At 44.3% G+C, this 27,557-nt stretch overlaps 1 protein-coding gene across 1 annotated transcript in view; it reads left to right on the top strand.

Annotated features, from left to right (window-relative positions):
• Positions 1–27,332, top strand: part of LOC129701953 (collagen alpha-6(IV) chain-like) — a 398,708-nt gene extending 371,376 nt beyond the window's left edge. Inside the window, 11 exon segments of the mRNA XM_055643398.1 lie at positions 421–537; positions 1,862–2,058; positions 2,106–2,133; positions 3,932–4,030; positions 10,959–11,105; positions 14,660–14,706; positions 14,709–14,781; positions 15,830–16,021; positions 17,360–17,646; positions 23,376–24,591; positions 24,718–27,332. Of these exon segments, the coding sequence (XP_055499373.1) occupies positions 421–537; positions 1,862–2,058; positions 2,106–2,133; positions 3,932–4,030; positions 10,959–11,105; positions 14,660–14,706; positions 14,709–14,781; positions 15,830–16,021; positions 17,360–17,646; positions 23,376–23,636 (1,448 nt within the window). The 3' untranslated portion in view covers positions 23,637–24,591; positions 24,718–27,332.
• The last annotated feature ends 225 nt before the right edge of the window (positions 27,333–27,557 follow it).

Below are 27,557 nucleotides of genomic sequence, written 5' to 3'. Positions count from 1 at the left end.
TTATTTTTAACTAGGGGAAGGTGACAACGGGGCATACAAAGTAAAATGTAATCATTAGGCCAGTCAGAATGGTCGGATAACTAGGATAGGCGAGGGATGGAGAGAGAGGGAAATGCAAGGGGTGAAGTTAGAGCTGGGGTGTAAGCTGCCCAAGCGAAATATGTGTTGTTGTTCCTTCAATTTGCATTGGGACTCACTCTGATATTGGAAGAGGCTCAAGACAGAAAGGTCAGTGTGCGAATCGGAGGGGGAGTTAAAGTGTTTAGCAAGTGGGAGATCATGTAGGTTGAGGCAGTCTGAGTGGGAGTGTCGAGCGGAATGTCGGCTGAAAATTAAGACAAAAGTTGATTTATACACAGAAACAAAAAATGGTTTGCCGTCAAGTTTCATTGATGGAGTGACTATTTGCTGCTTCTTTAGGTCGTGGTGGACCTCAGGGTCGTCCAGGGAAGCCAGGTCCTCCAGGTGGTACCCTTGCTCCAGACATTCCCGGGAAACCAGGTGATAGCGGTGGACCAGGTTACAATGGTGAACCAGGTATGATTTCTTCGTGTTTTCGAAATCTTCACTCTCTGCTTCAATGAGAATGTGTACCGTCATTAGTTGGCAATTTGTGTCCTTCCTTAATCTCATTCGAATTAATTTAACTTTGATTGGAATCATCCATTTTGATTGTGCATTGGTATTTACTCGTGTACGTTAGCGATGCAGAGATCGAATGCTGAGGCTCTATAAGGCGCATTTGGAGTACTGTGAGCAAATATGCATCCCATATCTGAGGAAGGGTGTGCTGGCTCTGGAGAGGGTCAAGAGGAGGTTTACAAGAATGATTTCAGTAATAGGTTAGCATATGATGAGCATTTGACAGCACTGGGCCTCTACTCGCTGGAGTTTAGAAGGTTGAGGGGGGACCTCATTGAAAGTTACAGAGTAATGAAAGGTGTCAATAGAAGTCGAAGTGGAGAGGATGTTTCCACCGGTGAAAGAGTGGCCACAGCCTCAGAATTAAAGGGCACTCTTTTAGAAAGGGGGTGAGGAGGAACTTCTTTAGTTGGAGGGTAGTTAATCTGTGGAACTCATTGCCACAGAGGGCTGTGGAAGCCAAGTCAGTTGATATTTTTAAGGCAGAGATAGACAAATTATTGATTAGAATGGGTGTCAAGGATTATGGGGAGAGGGCAGGAAAATGGGATTCATCAACGGTCACTCGAAACGAGTATGACTGTCCTCTCATGGAGGACGCCAGTGCATGACATTGTTTAACGTGGGGAGACTGGTGCACAGACAGCCACCACACGGTCCTTGACAGATCTGGGTCAGGATCCAGTGGCATGTAGTCCAAGACGACCCAAGACCATTTTCTGCTGCAGCCTTCACCCGCCTTCCCAGCCGTTGTGACGCTCCACTAAGGTCAGCCATCGTCCTCCGCCTGTTCCACCGTTGAGGTCTTGGTTGGATTGCTCTTTGTCAGAGACCTCCCCCTCGACCTTACCACCATGGGTTACCCTACCAGGAGCATAGCTCCAGACGGCATCGCTCTCAGGATCTCAGGACCACACAAGCTTCTCCACCACGACAAGGTGACAATCCATGGAGAAGAAAAAATGGGATTAGGAGGCAGAGATCAAACATGATTGAGTGGCGGAGTAGACTCGATGGGCAGAATGACCCAATTCTACTCCTATAACTTGTTAGCTGATTGAAACTGCACTTTGCCCATTAAAAACAATCCAGCAGATGAGTTAGGGTGGCACAGTGGTGCAGCTGGTAGAGCTGTTATCCTCAGGGTGCCAAATACCCGGCTTCAGTCCTAACCTCGGGCGCTCGGGCGCTGTCTGTTTTATTTTGTTTTATTTTTCAGGTCCTCCAGGTCCACCTGGTCCTCCAGGGTTACCTGGTTTCCGATATGAAAGGGGAGATGCAGGTGACCCTGAATATTCCCATTTCTTTTTATCTCCCTTTGTGTTTTACCTCTTTGGCCATGCTTTGTGGAATCTTTTATATAAAGCAGACACTTTCAAAAGCTCTTTCAAAAGCTGTACCACCAGGTGTGAGCAAGTACTGATAACATTGGACCTCTCCAGGTCCACCTGGTCCTCCCCCAGGATATCCAGGTTTCTCCAGGACGGAAAGGTAAGCAATGGACTGCGACTTTGTGTTCAATTTGGTGCTTCAGCGTCCACTGGGGATTAAATATTTACATAATAGAATCTGTTCCCACTTCCACTTCCGTATATATACCCATGCATGATTGGGCAGGTTTGGAGGGATATGGGCCAAACGCAGGCAGGTGGGACTAGTGTATCTGGGACATGTTGGCCGGTGGGGAGCAAGTTGGCTGGAGGGTCTTTATCCACACTGTATCACTCTATGACTATGACTCTCTCCCCCTCATAGTTTTATACACCCCACTCATGTACCATCTTAACATCCACCGCTCCAGAGAAAACAGACCTAGCCTCTCCGGTCTCTTCTCAAAACTGCAACACTCCATTGCAGGCAACATCTTGGTGAATTTCCTCTTGTGCTGTCAGATCTTTCCTTTAGTGTGGTGACCAGAATTGCATTCAATACTACACCTGAGGCCCAACCATTGTTAAAATAAAATTGAACTGTAACCTCCCTGCTCTTATAATCTATGATCCAACGAATGAAGGCGGGTATCCCCTGTGTCTTCTTGACCGCGATATCTACTTGTGCTGCCTCCTTTCATGATCGTAAGACTTGTACACCTAGGTCTCTCCATCCCACAAAGCTCCCCAGGATCCAACCATTCATAATGCCCATCCCAGTCTCATTATTACTCCCTATAGCCATCACTGCTCAATTATCAGGACAGGATAGAGAACTGGATGGCAGACAGGAAGCCTACTCTTTTAGGAATTAACGAGTCCTTTTCAGAATGGCTGGCAGTGACTAGTAGGCTTGGTGCTGGGACCCCAGTTATTTACAATATATATTAACGATTTAGATGAGGGAATTAAATATAACATCTCCAAGTTTGCGCATGACACAAAGCTGGGTGGCGGTGTGAGCTGCGATGAGGATGCTGTGAGGCTGCAGGGTGACTTGGTTAGGTTGGGTGAGATGAGCAGATGCATGGCAGATGCAGTATAATGTGGATAAATGTGAGGTCATCCACTTTGGTAGCAAGAACAGAAAGGCAGATTATTATCTGAATAGTGTCAGATTAGGAGAAGGGGAGGTGCATCGAGACCTGGGTGTGCATGTACATCAGTCACTGAAAGTAAGCATGCAGGTACGGCAGGCAGTGAAGAAAGCCAATGGCATGTTGGCCTTCATTGCGAGAGGATTTGAGTTTAGGAGCAAGGAGGTCCTACTGTAGTAGTACAGGGCCCTGGTGAGACCGCACCTGGAATATTATTGCTATTGAGGGAGTGTAGTGTAGGTTCACCAGGTTAATTCTGGTATAGCAGGACTCACATATGATGAAAGAATGGGTCGATTCACTGATATTCACTGGAATTTAGAAGGATGAGTGGAGATCTTATAGAAACAGATCCAATTCTTAAATGATTGGACTGGCTAGATGCAGGAAAAATGTTGCTGATGTTGGGGGAGTCCAGAACCAGGGGTTACAGTTTAAGAATAAAGTGTATGTCATTTAGGGCTGAGAAGAGGAAACACTTTTTCACCCAGAGAGTTGTGAATCTGTGGAATTCACTGCCAGTGGAGGCCAATTCACTGGATATTTTCAAGATAGATTTAGATATAGTTCTTAAGGCATTTCTGAAATCAAGGGATATGGGGAGAAAGCAGGAACGGGGTACTAATTTTAGATGATTACCCATGATCATATTGAATGGCGGTGCTGGCTCGAAAGGCTGAATGGCCTACTCTTGCACCTATTTTCTATGTTTCTAATAAATCTGCTTTCAAATGTAAGGTAATAAAATGTCCCTTTTTTTAGGTGAAAGGTCAGAACCAGGCAGAATTGGATTTCCAGGAACAGATGGGCCTCCTGGCGACCCAGGTTATCCAGGTCCAGGAGGGGACCCTGGTCCGAAAGGTACCATATATTAGAGCACTCTTTTTCTTGCTTGAATTAGCTGCCTCGATTAATGTATCATATAGCAAATTTTAAAAATGTCACAAGAAATTCAACAATTGAATAATATTATTATTTGTGTGGGAAGGAACTGCAGATGCTGGTTCAAACCGAAGATTGACACAAAAAGCTGTAGTAGCTCAGCGGGTCAGACAGTGCTGAGTTATTCCAGCTTTGTGCGTATGTCATTATATGTATTCTATTTCAGAATAATTGCAGATTTTAAATCAACTGATTACAGGTGGATATTAGTAACAAGGCCACAAAACTGTTCAATTCAATTCAATTCAATTCAATTCAACTTTAATGTCATCGCACAAATACAAGTATGAGTACAACGAAATGCAGTTTTGTGTCAGTCCGTAGTAGTTGTGCATAAAGAAATAAAAATAAAAAATTAGAAAGAGAGAAGATACAGAATAATCAAAAAATACAGAATAATTAAACAATGGGGACGGAGGGACCAGAGAAATCTATCGGCGGGACTCCGAGTTCAGCAGTGTAATTGTATTATTGTAGAAGCTGTTCCTCATCCTACTAGTACGTGACCTGAGGCTCCTGTACCGCCTCCCTGATGGTTAACAGTAAAAAAGTAAATTTGGACAATGGGATTGTATTCTGATAAAAAAAAAGTACGAATGTTTAACATTGGTTCAGATGTATAGACCATTGGGATCTCTTCTGGGGCAGAGTTGGCCTGTACAAGAGGGATGGGTTGCACCTTAACTGGAGGGGGGGCAATATCCTGACAGCAGGTTCGCTGGTGCTACATGCTAGTTTAGCTAGTTAGCTGGTTTAAATTAGATTGGCAGGGCGGTGGGATCTTATACAGGACCGAGGTGGGTGACTGAGAGGTTAAACGTTGGTAAGGAGGGCGATGAGACAAAGTATAGAGGACAGAATAGACAGGAGAAAGGCAGAGAGCGAGGAAGGAATGTCAGTTTAAACTGCACGGATTTTAAAGCACGGGGCCTGACGGGTGAGGCAGATGAGCTTTAGGCATGGGCAGGTACATGCAACTGGGATGCTGTAGCCATTATAGAATACCTGGTTGAGAGGGGAGCAGGACTGGCAGCTCAATGTTCCAGTTGAGACGGAGATGAGAGTAATGGTAGGACTCTGGAGAGTATTGTAGAGCAGAGGGATCTAGGAGTACAGGTACATAGTCTGTTGAAACTGGCATCTCAGTTAGATTGGGTGGTCAAAAAGGCTTTTGGCACTTTAGCCATCAGTCAGAGCATTGAATATAGAAGTTAGGAGGTCATGTTGAAGTTGTACAAGACCTCGTTGAGGCCTCATTTTGTTCAGTTTTGGGGAAGGGCCTCTTCTTGAGGCCCTTGCCCAAAGTTGGGTGAAATGGCTTATTTCCACGGTGTAACACTCTATGACCCCATTGGAGATTGGGTGCGGGGAGATGTGATACCACTTCTAGCGCTGCACCATCAAGAGCATCCTTTACAACTGTATCACAGTATGGTATGGCAACTGCTCTGTCTCCGACCGGGAAAGCACTGCAGAGGGTGGTGAAAATTGCCCAACGCATCACCGGTTCCTCGCTCCCCTCCATTGAGTCTGTCCAAAGCAAGCGTTGTCTGCGGAGGGCACTCAGCATCGCCAAGGACTGCTCTCGCCCCATTCATGGACTGTTTACCCTCCTACCATCCGGGAGGCGCTACAGGTCTCTCCGTTGCCGGACCAGCAGGTCCAGGAACAGCTTCTTCCCTGCGGCTGTCACACTCCTCAACAATGTACCTCGGTGACTGCCAATCACACCCCTCCCCCAGACACTCCTCACACAGGAAAAACACTATGTCTGTATACATGTAAATAGATTTATTTATTGAAATCATATTCTATGTCGCTCTTCCAGGGAGATGCTAACTACATTTTGTTGTCTCTGTACTGCACACTGACAATGACAATTAAAGTTGAATCTGAATCTGAATCTGATAGAGGTTGTTTTTTAATTATGATTGGCAGAGATAGGGTAGACAGATCAGTTTTTGTTCTCATTCATCTAATTATTGTTGCACATATCATTATTGAACGTGCACAGTTTACTCTACGAGCTTCATGTGAACTAACAATTTCATTGCACCCTGGTATACATGAAGATCAACTGATCTGGGTCTGATTCTAAATACATTTGATTTACAAATTATGGCATAATAGGCGGAGGGCAGTAATGACCAAAATAGACCCGACATGAGTTATTTAGAATTTGGGCAACGGTAAGGTGATTTTAGGATTGTTTTAAGAACAATAGTCAACCTAAAATAATGTATCGTCCAAGTTCACATTTATTTCACATGCACCAATTGGTACAGTGATATTTGAGTTACCATACAGCCATACGAATAAAAAGAACACAATACACAATAGAATTTAACATAAACATCCACCACAGTGGAATCAATGTTTCCCACTGTGATGGAAGGCTATAAAGTTCAGTCATCTACCTCTTTGTTCACCCATGGTCGGGGTCTAGAACCCTCGCAATTGCTGCTACGGACGGCCCGATGTACAGGCCCTCTCGCCGGGATGATCGAAACTCCGGCATCGGAGCGGATGTGAAGACACTCTGCAGCTTGGAGTTTTTGAATCAGCCGCTTCTTACCGGCTTCCGAAGTCCACAGGCTACGCTGGACGGAGCTCCAACACTGGCGATCCTGGGCAATGTGAAGCTACTGGCTCCCTCTTGCATCATACACTCATCTTTATATTGGCTGTGCTTACTCCTTCTGCCTGTTGGCTCTCTGGCAAATTGGCAAATGACCATTGATTCCCAGTGTTCCCCAACAGTCATCAACGACAGGAAGGGTGAAGTGAGGGAAATTGGAACGACAGAAGCCTGGTGATTGCAATTATTGTGCAAATTATTACACAAAATGCTGGAAAAACTCAGCAGGTCAGGCAGCATCTGTGGAGGGAATGGACCGATGATGTTTCGGGTCAGAACCCTCTTCAGACTTCTTCTTGTGTCTGAAGTAGGGTTCCAACCAAACACATCATCTGTCCATTCCCTCCACAAATGTTGCCTGGTCCTCTGAGTTCCACGAGCAAGTTGTGCTTTGCTCAAGATTCCAGCATCTGCAGTTTCTTGTGTCTGTATAAATTAGAGGTCCTGTGATCATAGTCTGGCCACATTTATTCATCACACGTCATTGGAAAGGAAGGGGAATTCATGGACAGCATCTAACGAATGATAGATACAAAATGCTGGAGTAACTCAGTGGGACAGGCAGCATCTCTGTGTAGAACGAATGGGTGACGTTTTGGGTTGAGATCCTTCTTCAGACCCATTCCTTCTATCCAGAGATGCTGTCTGTCCTGCTGAGTTACTCGAGCATTTTGTGTCTTTCTTTGGTGTAAACCAGCATCTGCAGTTCCTTCCTATGAAACTATCTAATGATATCTTCTCCCAATGGGTAAAAATCAGCAGACTAGATGTAGAGAGAAAACACTTAGATTTTTATCAGATTAGGATTTTTTCAATTGATAAATACTGTCAAATTTAGAGATCTCTCAAATCTTTTGATTTATATCTAGCCATTGACATTTAGAAGTGGAACAGATGGTCTTGTTGAGATATATAAAAAAGATTGAAAGAGCAGATGCTGAGGAGTTAGAGAATTTAAAAGTGACGCTCAGACTATCAGGATACCATGTGGAAACAATGAACTGCAGAAGCTGGTTTACAAAAATGACACAAGTGCTGGATTATTCATGAGATAGTTGGATATAGTGCCAAGGGCTAACGGAATCAAGAGATACAGGGGAAAAAGCTGGAAAGGGGTACTGATTCTGGATGATCAGCCATGATTATATTGAATGGTGATACTGGCTCGATACTGCACCTATTTTCTATGTTTCTATGATTAACTCAGTGGATCAGGCAGCTTCTCTGGAGAACAAGGATAGTGTGGCGTCACCTCATTGGTCAGACCACTTACTGTCGAACCCTCGACAGTGGTTACGTGGACTGTCACGTGACTACATCAGCAGGTCTTACCTTGAGATCACCAGTCAACAGGGAGCTGAGCTCGAGTCAACACCCTCACTCAGCAGCAGCAATGACTCAATATGTTAGAGTCCCAAACCCACTTGTATGTCAAACTTATCTCACCAAATAAAGTAACCATTTGATCACAAAGTTTGGACTCGCTACAATAGGTGACATTTCTGGTCTGGACCCTTGTTCAGACTGAAAATATGATACTCGTCACATGGCATTTGGAGTACTGCGAGCAGTTTTGGGCCCTGTATCTGAGGAGGAATGTGGTGGCATTGGAGAGGGTCCCGAGGAGGTTTACAAGAATGATACTGGGGATGTTTGGGTTAACATATGAAGAGTGTTTGACGGTACTCACTGGAGTTTTCAGACTTCAGACTGAAAATATAACAGACCACAGTCTGTTAAGGTCAACAACCTCACCTCCTCCACTATAACACTGAACCACAGGGCTGTGTGCTCAGCCCTCTCCTCTATACTCCCTCTTCCCCCATGACTGCATCCCTAAGTATGGCTCCAATGCCATCATTAAATTTGCCGATGACACCACGGTGGTAGGACTGATCAGTGACAACGATGAGGTCCAGCACCTGACAGCCTGGTGTGCCAACAATAACCTCGTCCTCAACTCCAAGAAGACGAAGGAAATTATTGTTGACCAGGAAGGGGGGCAGACATACCCCCATCCACATAAACGGGACTGAGGTGGAGCGCGTCTCCAACTACAAATTCCTCGGGGTACACATCTCGGAGGATCTGTCCTGGTCCCTCAACACCTCCAAACTGATCAAAAAGGTGCAGCAGCGCCTTTACTTCCTGAGGAGGCTCAAGAAAGCTCACCTGTCCCCCCCAGATCCTGACCAACTTTTACCGCTGTACCATCGAAAGCATCCTGACCACCTGCTTCACGGTATGGTACAGCAGCTGCACCGCAGCTGACAGGAAGGCACTACAACGGGTGGTGAAAACCGCTCAGCACATCATCGGTGCCCCGCTCCCTGCCATGGATGCCCTCCACCGAAAACGGTGTCTGAGACGGGCCAGGAAGATCATCAAGGACCCCTCTCACCCTAACCATGGACTGTTTGCCCTCCTCCCATCAGGGAGGTGGTACAGGAGCCTCAGGTCTCGAACAAGCAGGATGAGGAACAGCTTTTTCAACAACACACTTACATTGCTGAACTCGGAGTCCCGTCGCTAGATATCTTTGGTCTCTCCATCCACATTGTTAACCAGTACTCTTCTTACTCTAATGTATGCTTGTTCTGTATTTTTTTATTCCTATCTTGCACTATGACTATGACCAGACGCTAAACTGCATTTCGTTGTACCTATACTTGTATCTGTGCAATGACAATAAAGTTGAATTGAATTGAATTGAGTTTTGAAAGAGGAGGAGGGACCTCTTTGAAAGGTACGGAATAGTGAAATGCCTAGATAGAGTGGATGTGGAGAAGATGTTTCCACTGGTGGGAAAGTCTAGGATCAGGGGGCACAGCTTCAGAATAAAAGGACATACCCTTAGAAAGAAGATGAGGAGCATTTTCTTTGGTGAGAGGGTGGTGAATCTGTGGAGGCCATCATTGGATAGTATTAAAGCAGAGATTGATTAATACGCGTGTCAGGGGTTATGTGGAGAAGGAACGAGAATGAAGTTGAGAGGGAAAGATGGATCAGCCATGATTGAATGATGGAGTAGACTCGATGGGCCAAACGGCCTAATTTTGCTCCTATCATCATCATCATCATCATCACCTATCGATGTTCTTTAGAGATGCTGCCTAACCCGTCGAGTTTCTCCAGCACTTTGTGTCCTTTTTGTCAGGATACCATGTTAGAACTGAAATGTAGAGTAATTCCATCACTCAGAAGGTTGTGAATCCTTACAATTCGGTAACCAGTGATGCAAATGTTGCAAACTGATCCAAATGCTCAGTTTACAGCTGTTTACTGAGGGAATATTAGATTCCAGTAGGAAAGCAGTATTGTTGTGGTTGATTGTGATCTTACTGAACAAGACAGCCAAGTGGATAGACACAAAATGCTGGAGTAACTCAACGGGACAGGCAGCATCTCTGGAGAGAAGGAATGGGTGACGTTTCAGGTCGAGACCTTTCTTGAGTCTAAAATAGGGTCTCTACCCAAAACGTCATCCATTCCTTCTCTCCAAAGATGCTGCCTGTCCCGCTAAGTTACTCCAGCATTTTGTGTCTACCTTCGATTTAAAGCCATCATCTGCAGATATTTCCTACACAAGAGAGGCAAGTGACTCTTCTTTTTCCTGCTTTAGTATGGTATGAGAAGACACATCCCACCCTGCCAACCACCTTTTCACTCTGCTACCCTCTGGGAGGCGATTCCAGTCTCTGAAGGCTCGCGCCGGTAGACTAAAAAATAGTTTCTACCCATGTGCGATAAAAGAACTTAATTCCAACAGAAAATACTTGGGAAGCAAAATGTAATTCCAAGAAATGCAACATTCTTTGAAAATTATTTTTAAATATTTATTTATTATTTTTACTAATAAGTGTACATATGTGTCAATGGTTGTCGTGTTTGTATTTTTTTAACCGGAGGAGATGCAATGGAATTTTGTTGCTCAGTATCGTGCAATGACAATAAACGTATTCATTCATTCATTCATTCACTCGATAATGTTAATCAATAATGTTTTTATTATTAATGTTTAATGTGTCGCTGTATGTCATGTTGTCACTTGCGGGCGGAGCACCAAGGCAAATTTCTTGTATGTGAATACTTGGCCAATAAACATTCAATCATTCATTCATTCATTCATTCATTCTCTTTTAAAATTTTCACGTGTACAAAATCCAGTTATTCTCTTTCCTTACTTGTTAATTTCTATGGTCCATATAGGCTTCCCAGGACCATTGGGCTTACCAGGCCCACCAGTAACTCTTGGAAATCGCCAACCAAGGCGAGGTGATGATGGTCCAACAGGACTTGGTGGACAACCTGGACCTCCAGGAGAAAATGGTGGCCCTGGTTATCGAGGAAATTCAGGTACGTGTCAGTCAGCCTATGTGACAAATAATAATGTTTACTACATTTCACATTTGGCCAAGTGTAGTTAAGATTAGAGTGATAGAGCCACAGAGCACAGAAACTGGCCCTTAGACACACCTTATCCAAGGTAACCATTTTGCAGATCTACACTAATCCTGTTAAGGAGGATGTTGCCAGGACCAGAGGGTGTAAGCTGTAGGGAGAGGTTGAGAAGGCTGGGACTCTATTCCTTGAGGGGTGATCTTATAAAGGTGTATAAAATAATGGGAGGAATAGATCGGGATATGATGCACAGAGTCTCTTGCCCAGAGTTGGGGAATCAAGGACCAGAGGACATAGGTTTAAGGTGAAGGGGAAAAGATTTAATAGGAATCTGAGGGCTAACTCTTTTACACAAAGGGTGGTGGGTGTGTGGAACAAGCTGCCAGAGGAGGTAGTTGAGGCTGGGACTATCCCAACATTTAAGAAACAGTTAGACAAGTGCATGGATAGAACAGGTTTGGAGGAATATGGACCAAACGTGGGCTGGTGGGACTAGTGGAGCTGGGAGATGTTGGCCGGTGTGGGCAAGTTGGGCCGATGGGCCTGTTTCAATGCTGTATCACTCTATTACTCTATAAGGTCAAGCATCATTAATACTTTGCACTACGCAGATTTTGCACGATAATCTTACACCTTTTTGCTGTTTTGCATTCTTCATTTTATTTATAGTCAAATTTATAATTTCTGTTTGTATACTGTTTAGTCTATGAGCTTCATCTGAACAAGAGATCTCATTGCAACCTGGTGTATATAACAAAATGTATCTAATCTAATCTGATCCATGATTTAAGTTCTTCTGATTGACCTGTAAGGTACCATGTATTGAACTAAACAGTTGAGCCTGCCAAACCTCCCATGCTCCCTAACCTGCCATTGTCTGCTCTGCCCACTGGATGTGTTTGACTTATCCTCTTGATTTTCCTCCTTTCCCTTTCCTTGATTTTCCTCCGAACTTCTACCACACTTCACACCTCCCTGCCGAACCAGTTTAAAACCCACCTGCATAGATGAAACCTGTCCTCTTGCACAAGTCGCACTATCCCAATCATTCGAGCATCTAAAACCCTCCCACCTGCACCAGTTCTTAAATCATGCATACACCTATCTTCTCTTATCTCTTCCCTGATTTACAAGTGGCACAGGGATTCATACCAAGATTATGACCCCAGAGCTCTTGCTTTTTAACCTTTTGCTTCATTCCCTAAACTTGTTATGCAGGACCTAAGCCTTGCCTCGCTTCCACAACCCATCTCACGGTTACTCATAGACCAGCCAGGAACACCAGTTAGAGTGGACCAAGGGACAGAGGCTTGTAAGCTCGTTAGCTCAACCACTAGAGTCAAAGATGAGATTGAAAGTTGCAATTGGATGATTGCAACCCCCAACCCATCTCCTCCCATCTTAAACATAGAAACATAGACACATAGAAAATAGGTGCAGGATGAGGCCATTCGGCCCTTCGAGCCAGCACCGCCATTCATTATGATCATGGCTGATTGTCCCCAATCAATAACCTGTGCCTGCCTTCTCCCCATATCCCTTGATTGCACTAACCCCTAGAGCTCTATCTAACTCTCTCTTAAATCCATCCAGTGACTTGTCCTCCACTGCCCTCTGTGGCAGGGAATTCTTTCAAATTGTAGAAATAGGAGAAAACTGAGGAAGTTGAGTGGTTAAATATTTGTCTTTCCTGCATACACATCGCTAGAGTAGATGTCAAGTTTATTAAGCAGCCTTTGTTTTCCATCATGTTGAATTAAATGGGATTAGATTTGGGGTAATTTCTAGATTTAGCGGGCAGCAATTTTTCAGAGTTTCACTGCTGTGAAATCCAGCGTAAAACTGGTTTAGAGTGACCATTGTTGTGGGAATGCAGTGAGCAGTAACATCTACAGAGCTGTCAACTGTGCCATGTCAAACAGGGAGTTTGCAGTGTGCACATTGTGCTTCCTCAGTTACTTTCTCTTCTTCTTGTGTATGGCGTGCACACCCTAAAATTGTAGGACAACTTGTTCTATTGGATCTTACTTGATTGTGCACGCCAGGTTGATTGCATTAGTCGAAACAGGGCGGACCACGTTAAAGTTGCAATCCCCCCCCCCCTCAGTTGCTAAACTAAGGCATTTCCCTTTCACGGAACGTCTGAAGACATCATTTGTTTGGCATCTGTTATGGATGTCTAAATGCTTATCCTCAAACAATTTGTAATATTAAAGTGCCATTTCACCAATGTGTGCTTCAGTTCATCTGTCCACGATCACTTCTGCTAATGGCAAACTACAGGGGAGTTGGATGTTTCTTGACAAATTATTATTGTCTTTACATTAATTATGTTACTAAAGGCAAGCCAAGATTTGTATGCTGCTGGGACAAACAATATAATTGAACTATTAAGTAAACCATTTAACTGAACAGCTGGCCTGGCATTGTTATTGCTCATAACATTATGAGCTCTTTGGTAGAATGTAGATATTAAAAAGTAAAAATAATTTATAGATGTATCATGCTAGTTTTATTCCTTCCTTGCATGAAAACTTTGCATATCATCAGCCATTGGTACATTAAAAAGTTACTGAACAAACCAAAATTAAAATATTGAAGAGTTAAGTTTGGCTTCCGTTTAGTTTAGTTTATTGTCACGTGTACCGAGGTACAGTGAAAGGCTTTTGTTGCGTGCTATCCAGTCAGTGGAAAGACAATACATTGATTACAATCGAGCCATTTACAGTGCATAGATACTGTATATGATAAGGGAATAACATTTCGAAGTATGTACAGATCTGAGAGGAGTTTACAGTCATAGACTGGTACAGCGAGGAAATAGGCCCTTCAGCCAACTACATTAGTCCCACATGCCCGCGTTGGGCCCATATCCCTCCAAACCTGTCCTATACATGTACCTGTCTGTTTCTGAAATGTTGGGATAGTCCCTGCCTTAACCACCTCCTCCAGCAGCTTGTTCCATACCCCCCCACCACCTTTGAGTGAAAATGTTATCCGTCAGATTCCTATTAAATCTTTTCCCCTTCACCTTAAACCTCTGGTCCTCGATTCACCTACTCTGGGCAAGAGACTCGGTGCATCTACTCGATCTATTCCTCTCATGATTTTATACCCCTCATCCTCCTGCGCTCCAAGGAATAGAGTCCCAGCCTACTCAACCTCTCCCTACCGCTCAGAACCTCTAGGCTGGGTGGAAACAAGCTGCAGTTTAAGAAGATCATGGTTGAAGTGAGAAATGTTGTTGTAGAAATAGAGAGCTAAGAGTGCGGAGCGATTGTAATGTGTGATTATAGATCTGCCTCTGTAGCCAGCGCGCAAATAGTCGCCCGGGTTTATCTTTGATGCTTGTGTCAGTCACACTCAACGGAAGTCGAAGAAGACACTTTGAAGGTACTTTGAGATGGTAGTTTGATGCTCATGATACTGACTCCCCTTGAGAAATGGTAATGGAAGCACCATTGGAGTTGTGCAAGTTGTTTCTCATTCTTTCTTTCTTTGTAATCCAGGCCCCAAAGGTCATCCAGGGAAACCAGGCAGGGTGGGGCCAAATAAGAGGGTTTGCCCGGCCCGCCAGGTTTTGTGGGAGATCCAGGTTTAAAGGGCTATCCTGGATTGCCCGGAGCAGAAGGTAAGAGGACTGAACAGACCACAAAAAAAACCACCATTAAAAAAACACTCCACTTAAAATCACAGCACTACTGATTTTGACTCAGTTATTTGAACCAACAGTTCAGGTTTATAGTTTTAAGGATGCAGGATAATGATTGCAGGGTTTCTAGGCCTTTGCCTTCAAACCACGGAGCCTTGTTATATCTTGAGATCCTTTAAGCCAGATCTGTTTGAGAACCTTGCCACAAATACAAGGTGGGGAAAATCGTTCCTGCAGTAGTCCTTCAAAAATCGTACTGTCCTCATGAATTAAAAACCATTCATGGTCATAAAAAACAATTGGCCCAGAAATTTGTCTACGCTGGGACTGTCACTTTACATGGCTTGGTATTCATTGTGAATTGTCCCCAGTGTGTGTAGGATAGTGGTAGTGTGCGGAGATTGCTGGTCGGTGTGGACTCGGTGAGCTGAAGGGCCTGGTTCCGTGTTGTTTCTCGAAACCCTTTGGATTTGACTCGGAATATTATCATCGAGGCACAGTTCACAGAAACATAGAAACGTAGAAAATAGGTGCAGGAGGAGGCCATTCAGCCCTTCGAGCCAGCATCGCCATTCATTGTGATCATGGCTGATCGTCCCCTATCAATAACCTGTGCCTGCCTTCTCCCCATATCCCTTGATTCCACCAGCCCCTAGAGCTCTATCTAACTCTCTCTTAAATCCACCCAGTGACTTGGCCTCCGCTGCCCTCTGTGGCAAGGAATTCCATAAATGCACAACTCTCTGGTGAAAAAAGTTTTTTCTCAGCTCAGCCTTAAATGACCTCCCCTTTATTCTAATATTCTAAGTTTGGGGTCAGTGCAAGGTTGCATGGTGCCAATTACCTTCAGTGTGCATTTGAACCCAGATTGTTCAAACAGAGCTCCTAATAGCTTAAAAAAAAATGGCAATTACCAAGTACCCTCTTGGTGAAACCGGCAAAGAAAACATTAAGAACACTTTTGGTCTGCAGTACATTGGCATTTGCGAACAGGACGTTGTTGCCTCAATAATCATCTCCTTTGCAGGTTTTCCGGGGAAGCCAGGTTTGGCAGGGCGGCCTGGGCAATCGGGCCGCAGCGTCAGTGTGGGCTACACACTGGTGAAGCACAGCCAGTCGGAGACGGTGCCAACCTGTCCATTGGGGATGACCAGACTGTGGGAAGGCTACAGCTTGCTGTACGTGGAAGGGCAAGAAAAGGCACACAACCAGGATCTGGGTAAGTACACACTCCAGAATAATGCCAAGAGTCCTGAGGTGGCACCATTCAACATTGTGGCATAACGTGTGAGACTTTTGCCTGGGTTTTCTCCGAGATCTTCAGTTTCCTCCCACACTCCAAAGATGTGTACAGGTTTGTAGGTTAATTGGCTTGGTATAAATGTAAATTGTCCCTACTGTGTGTGGGGTAATGTTAATGTGCGGGGATCGCTGGTCATTGCAGACTGGGTAGGCCGAAGGGCCTGTTTTGCACTGTATCTCTAAACTAAACTGAACTAAACGCATTTGTCAGACACGGAGATGATGTAGCTCTTATCATTGAACATTCTCAACATCTATACAGAGTGAGTAGGTTGTACCCTCATCTGTAGGTCAGTTAGAACAATTCCTCCTGACAACACGTAGCAAAGAAGCATCAATGCAGTCTCCAAAAATGTAGTCATTGTAAAATGTCACTCATTTTAACTGATTTTAAAGATATTACCAGATCCCTCTCCAAAAGGAAAGAAGGAAAGATGCCTGCAGTGTCTGGACATTTGGCACTGCCAGATGAGGAGGAACCAGGGTCCACCCTGTAAGTTGGTTACTCTCAGCTTGCCCACCATTTGGGTGCCACGGTCAGCCTCTGAACACATAGGATTAGGTTAACTGAGAAAAGAAACAAAGTGCTGGAGTTAAGCCTCTGTCCCACTTAGGAAACCTGAACGGAAACCTCTGGCGACTTTCCATCCCACCCAAGGTTTCCGTGCGGTTCCCGGAGGTTGCAGGTGGTTGCCGGAGGTTGCAGGTAGTGGAAGCAGGTAGGGAGACTGACAAAAACCTCCGGGAACCTCACGGAAACCTTGGGTGGGGCGCAAAGTCTCCAGAGGTTTCCGTTCAGGTTTCCTAAGTGGGACAGGGGCATAACTCAGCAGATCAGACAGCATCCTTGGAGGATGTGGAAATGTGACGTTTCGGGTTAGAACCCTTCTTCAGATCTTTTTAAGGTTAACTGAGTGTTTCTGCTCCTGACCCATAAAATAGTGTATGTGTACTAATAGTGGAGGCTAGAAAGTATATTCTGCTTCCAGGAGGCTGCCAACTTGCCCAGGATGAGATTGGCCATGGAAAACTTGCCAAGTGGCATCTCTACCCCATGCTGTCTTAAGTGGAGCAGATGGCGTAGATTTGTCAGACGAAGGCATTTTAAAAGTTAGTCATGAGTGGCGAGGAATCAGGTTTATACTTAAGAATGAAGGTGGATGTAGCATAGTAACAGGCACTGTGTAGTATCGTTCTGGATGTTTCACATAGAGTGTGAATGTTTGTAAAAGCTCCTGTGTCTGCTTTCCTACAGGAATGGCTGGATCGTGTCTGCCTCGCTTCACCACGATGCCTTTCCTGTACTGCAACATTGATGAGGTCTGCCACTACGCCAACAGGAACGACAAGTCCTACTGGCTTTCCACCTCGGCGCCCATCCCCATGATGCCCGTCTCTAACTGGCAGATCCGACGCTACATCAGCCGCTGCTCTGTGTGTGAGGTGCCCTCCCAGGCCATTGCTGTACACAGTCAAGACATAACCATCCCGCAGTGCCCCAACGGCTGGCGTAGTCTCTGGATAGGCTACTCTTTCCTTATGGTCAGTGCTACTTTCTTTCAGCAGATTGACACATTGGAGCAACTCAGTGGGACAGACAGCATCTCTGGAGAAAAGGAATAGGTGACGTTTTGGGTCGAGACCCTTCTTCAGACAGTCAGGGGAAAGGGAAACAAGTGATATAGACGGTGATGAGAGATATAGAACAAATGAATGAAAGATATGCAAAAAAAGTAACAATGACAAAGGGAACAGGCCATTGTTAGCTGTGGGCTGGGTGAAAACGGGTTACAGACATTGAGACTCAACGAGACGACTTTGAAGCTGGTACAATGTGGGTGGGGGAGGGATGGAGAGAGAAGGAATGCAGGGGTTACTTGAAGTTAGAGAAATCAATATTAATACCACTGGGTTGTAAGCTGCTCAAGCGAAATATGAGATGCTGTTCCTCCAATTTGCTTGTGTTGTCAGCACACCTTAGTAGTAGCATTGGCACATGAGGGGTCCTACCTAAGGTGATGGCATAAGCCGGCAGTAGAATGGGTGTGGCAGGGACGGCCAGATTTGAAGGTTCCTCTACAAGGTTTGAAAGTTAATTGGCTTGGTATAAATGTAAGATATGAGGATGAAAAGAAAATAATTTATAAGCTCATACCAGTTCCTGAATATTTTTGGCAGTTTTATTTACTTTCCATCTGTTTTCTTCCTGTTCATCAGTAGTCTTACAGTTCATCAACCACAGTGACTATTTTTGGCTAATACCAGTCTAGGCAGCAGGAGTTAACAGGCTGGTTTATCTTGTGTTGTTCCAAGGCTAAATGCTGCCTTCTCCTTCCCTTTTCCCAATAACACACATTTTAGTCAGAGTTCATGCCTAAAGGTCAGTGTGGGGTCTTTGATATTCCCTGTCTGCAATTCTCCGCCAATGAAGCTGCTGTCCAGAGTCTTACACCCTTCATGAATGCAGCTAACTCCACATGGACCTAACCTGGAGCACAGGCTCAGTAGGTGAGGATGTCCTCACCGTGCCATCTCCAGCGACCAATGGTTGCAAACCCATTGCCTCACCTTGTCTATTTCCATGTCTATCTTAATTATTATTTTCTATTGAAAAGAATCAAAGTGCAGGAATTCAGGATCAAAGTGCAGGTAAGAAAGGCATGCAAGGTAAAGTAAGTTAAGCCCCTATCCCACTTAGGAAACCTGAACGGAAACCTCTGGAGACTTTGCGCCCCACCCAAGGTTTCCGTGCGGTTCCCGGAGGTTTGTAGATGGTTGCCGGAGGTTGCGGGTAGTGGAAGCAGGTAGGGAGACTGACAAAGACCTCCGGGAACCGCACGGAAACCTTGGGTGGGGCACAAAGTCTCCAGAGGTTTCCGTTCAGGTTTCCTAAGTGGGACAGGGGCATTAGAGTAATAAGTCGTCAGAGTAAATGGATTTGAGCAAATATAACTTGGAAGCACCGATTCTTGAGTTTGCTTATTTTTAGCATATGCATTTCGCTCTTTAATTAAATATCTTGAGAAGCCAGTATAGAGAGGCCTGAAAAGTACCTGCACATTGCCGATACAGCAATAATGTCACAAATCTTTCCGATTTCCCCAAAAAGGTTTGGCGAATCTGAAGAGGTTTAGGAAAATCTACTAGTTTCATGGTCACCATTATAAGAATTCCAAGATTAACTGAAGCAAAACTGAAATTAACGACCAAAAGTGCTGGAGTAACTCAGCATGTCAGGCAGCATCTCTGGACAACATGAATCGCCAATGTTTTGATATGGGATCCTTCTTCAGACTCTAAAGAAAACTTGATTCAAACCATAACAAGTGGAGTTGAGTATTGGAGCAACGAGGTCCTTCTGCAGTTGTACAGGGCCCTAGTGAAACCATACCTGGAGTATTGTGTGCAGTTTTGGTCTCCAAATTTGTGAAAGGACATTCTTTCTATTGAGTGTGTGCAGCGTAAGTTCACGAGGTTAATTCCCGGGATGGCGGGACTGTCATATCGTGAAAAAACAGAGCGACTGAGTTTGTATACACTGGAATTTAGAAGGATGAGAGGAGATCTTATTGAAACGTATAAGATCATTAAGGGATTTGACATGCTAGAGGCAGGAAACATGTTCCCGATGGTGGTGGAGTTCAGAACCAGGGTCCACAATTTAAGAATAAGGGCAAGGCCATTTAGAACCTTTTCACCCAGAGAGTTGTGAATTTGTGGAATTATCTGCCTCAGGTGGCAGTGGAGGCCAATTCTCTGGATGCTTTCAAGAGAGAGATTTAGATAGAGCTCTTAAGGATAGCGGAGGTAGACAAAAATGCTGGAGAAACTCAGTGGGTGAGGCAGCATCTATGGAGCGAAGGAATAGGCGACGTTTCGGATCAAGACCCTCCTTCAGATTGATGTGGGGTTTGGGAGGGGGGGGTGGGAAGAAGAAAGGAAGAGGCGGAGACAGTAAGCTGTGGAAGAGCTGGGAAAGGGAGGGGAAGAAGGGCGAAAGCAACAATAATAAGGATAGCGGAGTCAAGCGATTATCTGAATGGTGGCCGATTAGGAAAAGTGGAGATGCAATGAGACCTGGGTGTCATGGTTCACCAGTCATTGAAAGACTGGATAGACTCGGCTTATACACGCTAGAATTGAGAAGATTGAGGGGGGATCTTATAGAAACTTACAAAATTCTTAAGGGGTTGGACAGGCTAGATGCAGGAAGATCATTCCCGATGTTGGGGAAGTCCAGAACTAGGGGTCACAGTTTAAGGATAAGAGGGAAGTCTTTTCAGACCGAGATGAGAAAATCATTTTTTACACAGTGAGTGGTGAATCTGTGGAACTCTCTGCCACAGAAGGTAGTTGAGGCCAGTTCATTGGCTATATTTACGAGGGAGTTAGATGTGGCCCTTGTGGCTAAAGGGGGTATGGAGAGAGGCAGGGATAGGATACTGAGTTGGATGATCAGCCATGATCATATCGAATGGTGGTGCAGGCTTGAAGGGCCGAATGGCCTACTCCTGCACCTATTTTCAATGTTTCTATGTTTCTATATGGGGAGACGGCAGGAACAGAGTACTGATTGTGGAAGAAAGCGTGAGTCTAAAGATCCAAAACATAACCTATCCATGTCCTCCAGAGATGCTGCCTGACCCGCTGAGCACATTGTGTCTTTTTTTTGTCACCCAGTATCTATAATCCTTAGTGTGTTAAAATCTCTGGGTGTCACAGTACAATTTGAATTAATTTCATCATTGGTAATCCTCTGGATTACTAATCCAATAATTGAACCACAGATTGCTTTTATCAAGGTGTATAAACTCATGAATGGAAGAGATAGGGTGAATGCTCAGAGTGTTTTACCCAAAGTGGCGGAAATATAAACTAGAGATGTTTCAGATGCGAGAGGCAAGATTTAATAGGAATCTTAGGAGTAAATTTTTCACTCAGAGCGGACAGAGGAGGTAGTAGAGGCAGGTACTATAACAGCATTTAAGAAATACTTGGACAGGTACATGGAAAGGTTTAGAGGGATATGGGCAAAACATGGGCAATATGGGATTAGCTTTGATGGGGATTTATTAGCATGGATGAGTTGGGCTGAAGGGCCTGTTTCCATGCTGTAAGACTCTGTGTAGGAAGGAGCTGCAGATGCTGGTTTAAACCGATGACAGACACAACTAGCTGGAGTAACTCAGCGGGCCAGGCTGCATCTCTGGAATAAAGGAATAGGTGACGTTTCGGTTTGGATCTGAAGAAGGGTCTCGACGTGAAAAGTCACCTATTCCCTTTCTCCAGAGATGCTGCCTGACAATAATATTTTATTGTGGGGAACATGGAAATGGCAGAGGAGTTTGGTACTTTGGATCTGTCTTCACTAACGAAGACACAAACAATCTCCCAGATGTACTAATGTCCAGAGGACCTGGGGTGACAGAGGAACTGAAGGGAATTCACATTAGGCAGGAAATGGTGTTGGATACATTGATGGGAATGAAGGCTGATAAATCCCCTGGGACTGTATCCCAGGGTACTTAAGGAAGTGGCTCTAGAAATTGTGGATGCATTGGTGATCACTTTCCAATGTTCTATAGATTCAGGATCAGTTCCTGTGGATTGGAGGGTTGCTAATGTTATCCCACTTTTTAAGAAAGGAGGGAGAGAGAAAACAGGGAAATATAGACCAGTTAGCCTGACATCGGTGATGGGGAAGATGCTGGAGTCAATCAGAAAAGATGAAATAGCGGCACATTTGGATAGCAGTAACAGGATCGGTCCGAGTCAGCATGGATATACGAAGAAGAAATCATGCTTGACACCTTCTGGAATTATTTGAGGATGTAACTAGGAAATGGACAAGGGAGAGCCAGTGGATGTAGTGTACCTGGACTTTCAGAAAGCCTTTGATAAATGCCCACATAGGAGATTAGTGGACAAAATTTGAGCACATGGTATTGGGGGTAGGGTACTGACATGGATAGAGAAGTGGTTGGCAGACAGGAAACAAAGAGTAGGGATGAACGGGTCCCTTTCAGAATGGCAGACAGTGACTAGTGGGGTACCGCAAAGCTCGGTGCTGGGACTGCAGCTATTTACAATATACATTAATGATTTAGATGAAGGTATTAAGAGTAACATTAGCAAATTTGCAGATGACAAAAAGCTGGGTGCAATGTGAACTGTGAGGAGGATGCTATGAGAATGCAGGGTGACTTGGACAGGTTGGGTGAGTGGGCAGATGCAGTTTAATGTGGATAAATGTGAGGTTATCCACTTTGGTGACAGGAATAGGAAGGCAGATTACTATCTAAATGGCGTCACGTTGGGAAAAGGGGAAGTACAACGGGATCTGGGGGTCCTTGTTCAGCAGTCACTGAAAGTAAGCATGCAGGTACAGCAGGCAGTGAAGAAAGCGAATGGCCTGGTGGCCTTCATAACAAGAGGAGTTGAGTATTGGAGCAAAGAGGTCCTTCTACAGTTGTACAGAGCTCTAGTGAGATAACACCTGGAGTATTGTGTGCAGTTTTGGTCTCCAAATTTGAGAAAGGACATTCTTTCGATTGAGTGAGTGCAGCGTAGGTTCACGAGGTTAATTCCCGGGATGATATCTTGATAAAATGGAGCGACTGGGTTTGTATACACTGGAATTTTAGAAGGATGAGAGGATATCTTATTGAAACGTTTAAGATTATTAAGGGATTTGACATGCTAGAGGCAGGAAACATGTTCCCGATGTTGGGGGAGTTCAGAACCAGGGTCCACAATTTAAGAATAAGGGGTAAGCCATTTAGAACGGAGATGAGGAAAAAATGCTGGTGAAACTCAGCGGATGAGGCAGCGACTATGGAGCGAAGGAATAGGCAACGTTTCGGGTCAAGATCCTTCTTCAGACTGATGTGGGGTTTGGGGGAGGGAGTGGGGGAAGGAAGAAGAAAGGAAGAGGCGGAGACAGTAAGCTGTGGGAGAGATGGGGAAGGGAGGGGAAGGAGGGAGAAAGCAATCATAATAATAAGGATAGCGGAGTTAAGGGATATGGGGAGAAGACAGGAACGGGGTACTGGTTGTAGATGTTCAGCCATGATCACAGTGATTGGCGGTGCCGGCTCGAAGGGCTGAATGGCCTACTCCTGCACCTATTGTCTATTGTGTATTGACTTGCTGAGTTTCTCCAGCTCTTTGTGTCTATCGTCTGTGTGTCTCTGTGACTGTAAGTGCATGGAGTCCAGTTATAATCACATAGGTTTTTAACGGCATGCATGCTGGCTCTTTTCTTTTCTCAGCACACGGCGGCTGGGCCGGAAGGTGGAGGCCAGTCCCTCGTCTCACCGGGCTCTTGCCTGGAGGATTTCCGCGCCACGCCTTTCATCGAGTGCAACGGGGCCCGTGGTAGCTGCCACTACTTCGCCAACAAGTACAGCTTCTGGCTGACCACAGTCGAGGCGACCCGCCAGTTCGTGGAGTCGCCGCCCGCAGAGACGCTGAAGGCGGGCCAGCTCCGCACCCGGGTCAGCCGCTGCCAAGTCTGCGTTAAGTTCTTGTAGCCGTCTGGGGGTCTACCACTCTTGCTCGGCCGGCTGGCACAGGCACACCTCTCCCACCCATCACCGGCCAGCTTCACTGACTTTGTATACTAGGAGGAGGTGGTTTCTAATGCGGACTGTACAAAATATGGCGTGACTTCATCCTACTGCTGCGCAAAGCCTTTATATGTATTCACCAAGTCAGATTGCACACGGGCAAAACCAAGTACAGAATCAGGTAGTGGTGCTAACTAGTTCTAGTCTTCCGTTTAATTTCAGTAGCTCCCTCAGCACTTCCATTGCTTAGTGAACAGAAGTATGCAGATGCACAATGCAATCTTCCCATAACTAACCCCCATTGACCTGCCTGAACTCATGTAACAACAACGCTGGAGAGGTTAAGGTTCAGCACTTCTATAAAGTCCAGACATTTCACATCTTTGCACATTTACATAAATAGGATCGGTTTAAAAATACATGAGCCAAATGGAACTTGCTCGGCATGGACAAGTTGGACCGAAGGGCCTATTTCCATGCTGCAAAGCTCCATAACATTGTATTTTGTGTCCCGACCAGATCAGAAATGAAAAGGAAATTTCAATATCAAATCAAGCATGTGGTCCACTCTGATGTATGGAATTGCTCATGTAACCACCCTCCACTATCTGCACTCAACTGGTCAAATTGTTCATTTTATTGGGAGATCTTGTGGTTATTTCTTCCTCAAGTTGTTTCTTTAAATTAACTGTTATCTGAGTAAGTCAGCTCTGCTGTGCATCGGAGAAACTACTGGCTAACATTGTGCTGTCAACATATTAGCATCGGGGATAGCAATATGTTATGTGTTGTTGTCTCTTGCCATCTCTCACAGTTGCCCATTGTTTTCATCCCCCAGTCTACAGTCTGCACAAGTCTTCTGCTACATGATGCCCAGTCTGATATTATCATAAATGGAAGATAGACACAAAATGCTGGGGTAACTCAGCAGGACAGGCGGCATCTCTGTCGAGAAGGAATGGGTGGCGTTTCGTGTTGAGGCCCTTCTTCAGACCCGAAACGTCTCCCATTCCTTCTCCCCAGAGATGCCGCATGTTCCGCTGAGTTACTCAAGCATTTTGTGTCTATTTTCGGTTTAAACCAGCATCTGCAGTGCCTTTCTACACAGAATCATAAATGGCATTCATTCACAAGTTAGCTAAACATAAAAACATCTGTTTTAATGTCCCAGTTAATTTGTGTGGTCGTTTACCTCATCTCAATTGCATCACAAAGCTCTTTGTTGTAGTTAGTCGATTTAGATGCTGAATTCAGGATTCAAGACATCTCACCTTTTGAAAATAAATCAGTCCAGGTATGGAAGGCTTTTATATATACTGTAAATACATTTGTTTGTTTATTGAGCATCTTAATTTTGAAGGTCACATCCCCCCATCAACCCACAAAAGAAAGACTGACTTTCTCAAAATAACACTGCTCTTGCAATTCTCACAAAGTCAAAAATACTTTATCTATGTCTTGCCTTAATTGTACAAGGTGCCTTTCATGCCAATGTGCTGCGGCCCGCCAAGGCCACGGTATATCACACCACCATGGCCCATTGTTTTTAAAGCTGCCACATGCACCTCATTGGTCACAGGCCAAAACAGGAATGGGAGGGAGAAGGAATCATAGGAAGTTTCATGTTTACTCAACACATCAATGTGCTTGTTCTAACATCTATGGCTACCTCAGAAAGTTCAAATGTTGCCCTACTTTCTCACCTCTTACCATGTTGCAATTACTAAGCAATAATAGAAACACATAACTCTGCACTGATAGATCTGACTTTGCTTCCCTTTGCTTTCTCTATAAACTACCTGCGTTTGTGCTGCGGTGGCTGGGAATAAAACTGAATTTCCTGAAAGCTTACAGCAATGGAGACATGGTCAGAAATGGTCGGAAATGTCACTGTTTGCAATCTCATTTGACGTTGACTAGCAGAGTGAATTCCCTCAGTCATTATTGCATGTAAGCACAAAATACTTAATTCCACAAAAACTGAATTTTTTTACATTCAGCAGTCGGATTTATTGCCAATTATTGGATGCAGCACTGATGTAAAGCAAGTTTCTCACTATCAGAGCATAACGCAGCACTTAATAAATGATATTGAAGCAGAAAAAGAAGATAAAATACATACGCATCCTTGCAATCATTATCATATAAAACTAATATATATCATTCAAGGATGTGTCTCCCCATTGACTTAGAGGAAGTTGTTTGAAGAAAAAATAATTTCTTAAAAGGACATTAAGGAATTGGGTTGAATTTGTTGCTCACGCCACATGCAGGGGAACATAACACAACCTGAAATATAATTGCTGGGGCTTTTGTTTTACTTCAATAATGTCACACTTTCATTCAACCTGTTTTGAAATTCACCATTATCAGGTGTATTCCATGTTAGTATGAGTCTACATCTCAGCTCTAAATGACTGTGATAATTTAATCGCACAGAAGCTAACAAAGCTAACAGAATCGAGGGATATGGGGAGAAAGCAGGAACGGGGTACTGATTTTGAATGATCAGCAATGATCATATTGAAAGGCGGTACTGGCTCGAAGGGCCGAATAACCTACTCCAGCATCTATATTCCATGTTTCTAATTTTCTAATATTAAGTGGTTAGTGTGAGGTATAGTGATAGCTGTTCTCCGGGCATTGACAAGACAAGGCTTGCTCCTTCAGTGCTCAGTATTTATAATCTACAGAAGCTGTGGGTTCCATCACTTCCAGCAGTGCAGCCAGCTATGTTGAACTTTGTGCTTGCTTTCTCAGAGGCATCCCTTTACACAACCATATAGGGATTTATTTTAGACAAGAATATAGAAGGGCAATGTATTGGTCACAATAAGGCAGCCTAGCTGCCCCAAGAGGTCCATGAAGAATGGCCTTTTGGAGTTGCGTAGAAAGAACAATTTGTAGTTGTATTTTCACATGAGGATTCAATCTATGGCCATATGCAAAGCCCACAGAGAACACTATTAGAAACCTGGTAAGGCTTTGGATGAGTGCTTGAGTTTTGAGAGTAGGTTGTTCAAATCTAAACATAATGGAAGCATGTTGATAAATTGTACATCTGGAGCATTCCGAAACCAGAGACAACCCTTTGTGTAGAAGAAAATCAACATATGTTTAAAACTACAAAGTATTTGTATTCACAATGGTGCTATTTATATAGTTTCAACACACTGCGGTATCCTTCAACCTAGTTTTCTGTTTAAAGGGCATGGGGGTTCCCACCATAATTCATTGAGCGAAAACCTACTTGTGAGCCCCTGAATAATTTCCCCTTCCCCCTTCTACAACAGCAGCCCTGCCATGGGTGGCCAGGAAAGAACATACACTTCTGAATCCAGTTGGATTGTTGTCAATTGCACTTTTGTTATTATCAGTGCCCGATCTTTCCCTCGTTTTAAACAAGCCGACAATCCCACTAGTCACACTTTTGTTTTTTGCCTGAGGCCTTTATAAACAGAATGAATACTATCAGGCTTGTATCTTCAAATAGTATATGGTACTACTGAAATTTTACATTTAAATGTTTGTACTAAAAGACTATGAAGCTGTATAAATTTATAATCATCAAATGCTAACAAGGCAGCTTTGCTTTTCCTTGGCCATTGTTGTTACAGAGATATTAACTGGGTAAAATGAATAAACTCATGTCTGTCAAAAGATATTGTTTCCTCTGTTTGCTAACTGCAAGTGTAATGTAAGTCGAACTGCAAAGATAACTTTTGAGTGGTTAATACTCAATAAATGGAGGATACTGGCCCAAAATGAAGATTATCCTAAATCTTGTACCAATTGTCATTCTACGTCGAGAAGCAGTAAATATTACATTTCTAGTTGATGAGGTTCTTTTCCAAGATTGCAATTAAGACAGAGTGAGGAAGTCAC

This window comes from Leucoraja erinacea, chromosome 12 (genome assembly GCF_028641065.1).
Source record: "Leucoraja erinacea ecotype New England chromosome 12, Leri_hhj_1, whole genome shotgun sequence".
Classification (NCBI taxonomy): domain Eukaryota; kingdom Metazoa; phylum Chordata; class Chondrichthyes; order Rajiformes; family Rajidae; genus Leucoraja; species Leucoraja erinaceus.
Note: the sequence above shows the minus strand (reverse complement) of the source record. Positions and strands in the feature narration are given on the sequence as shown.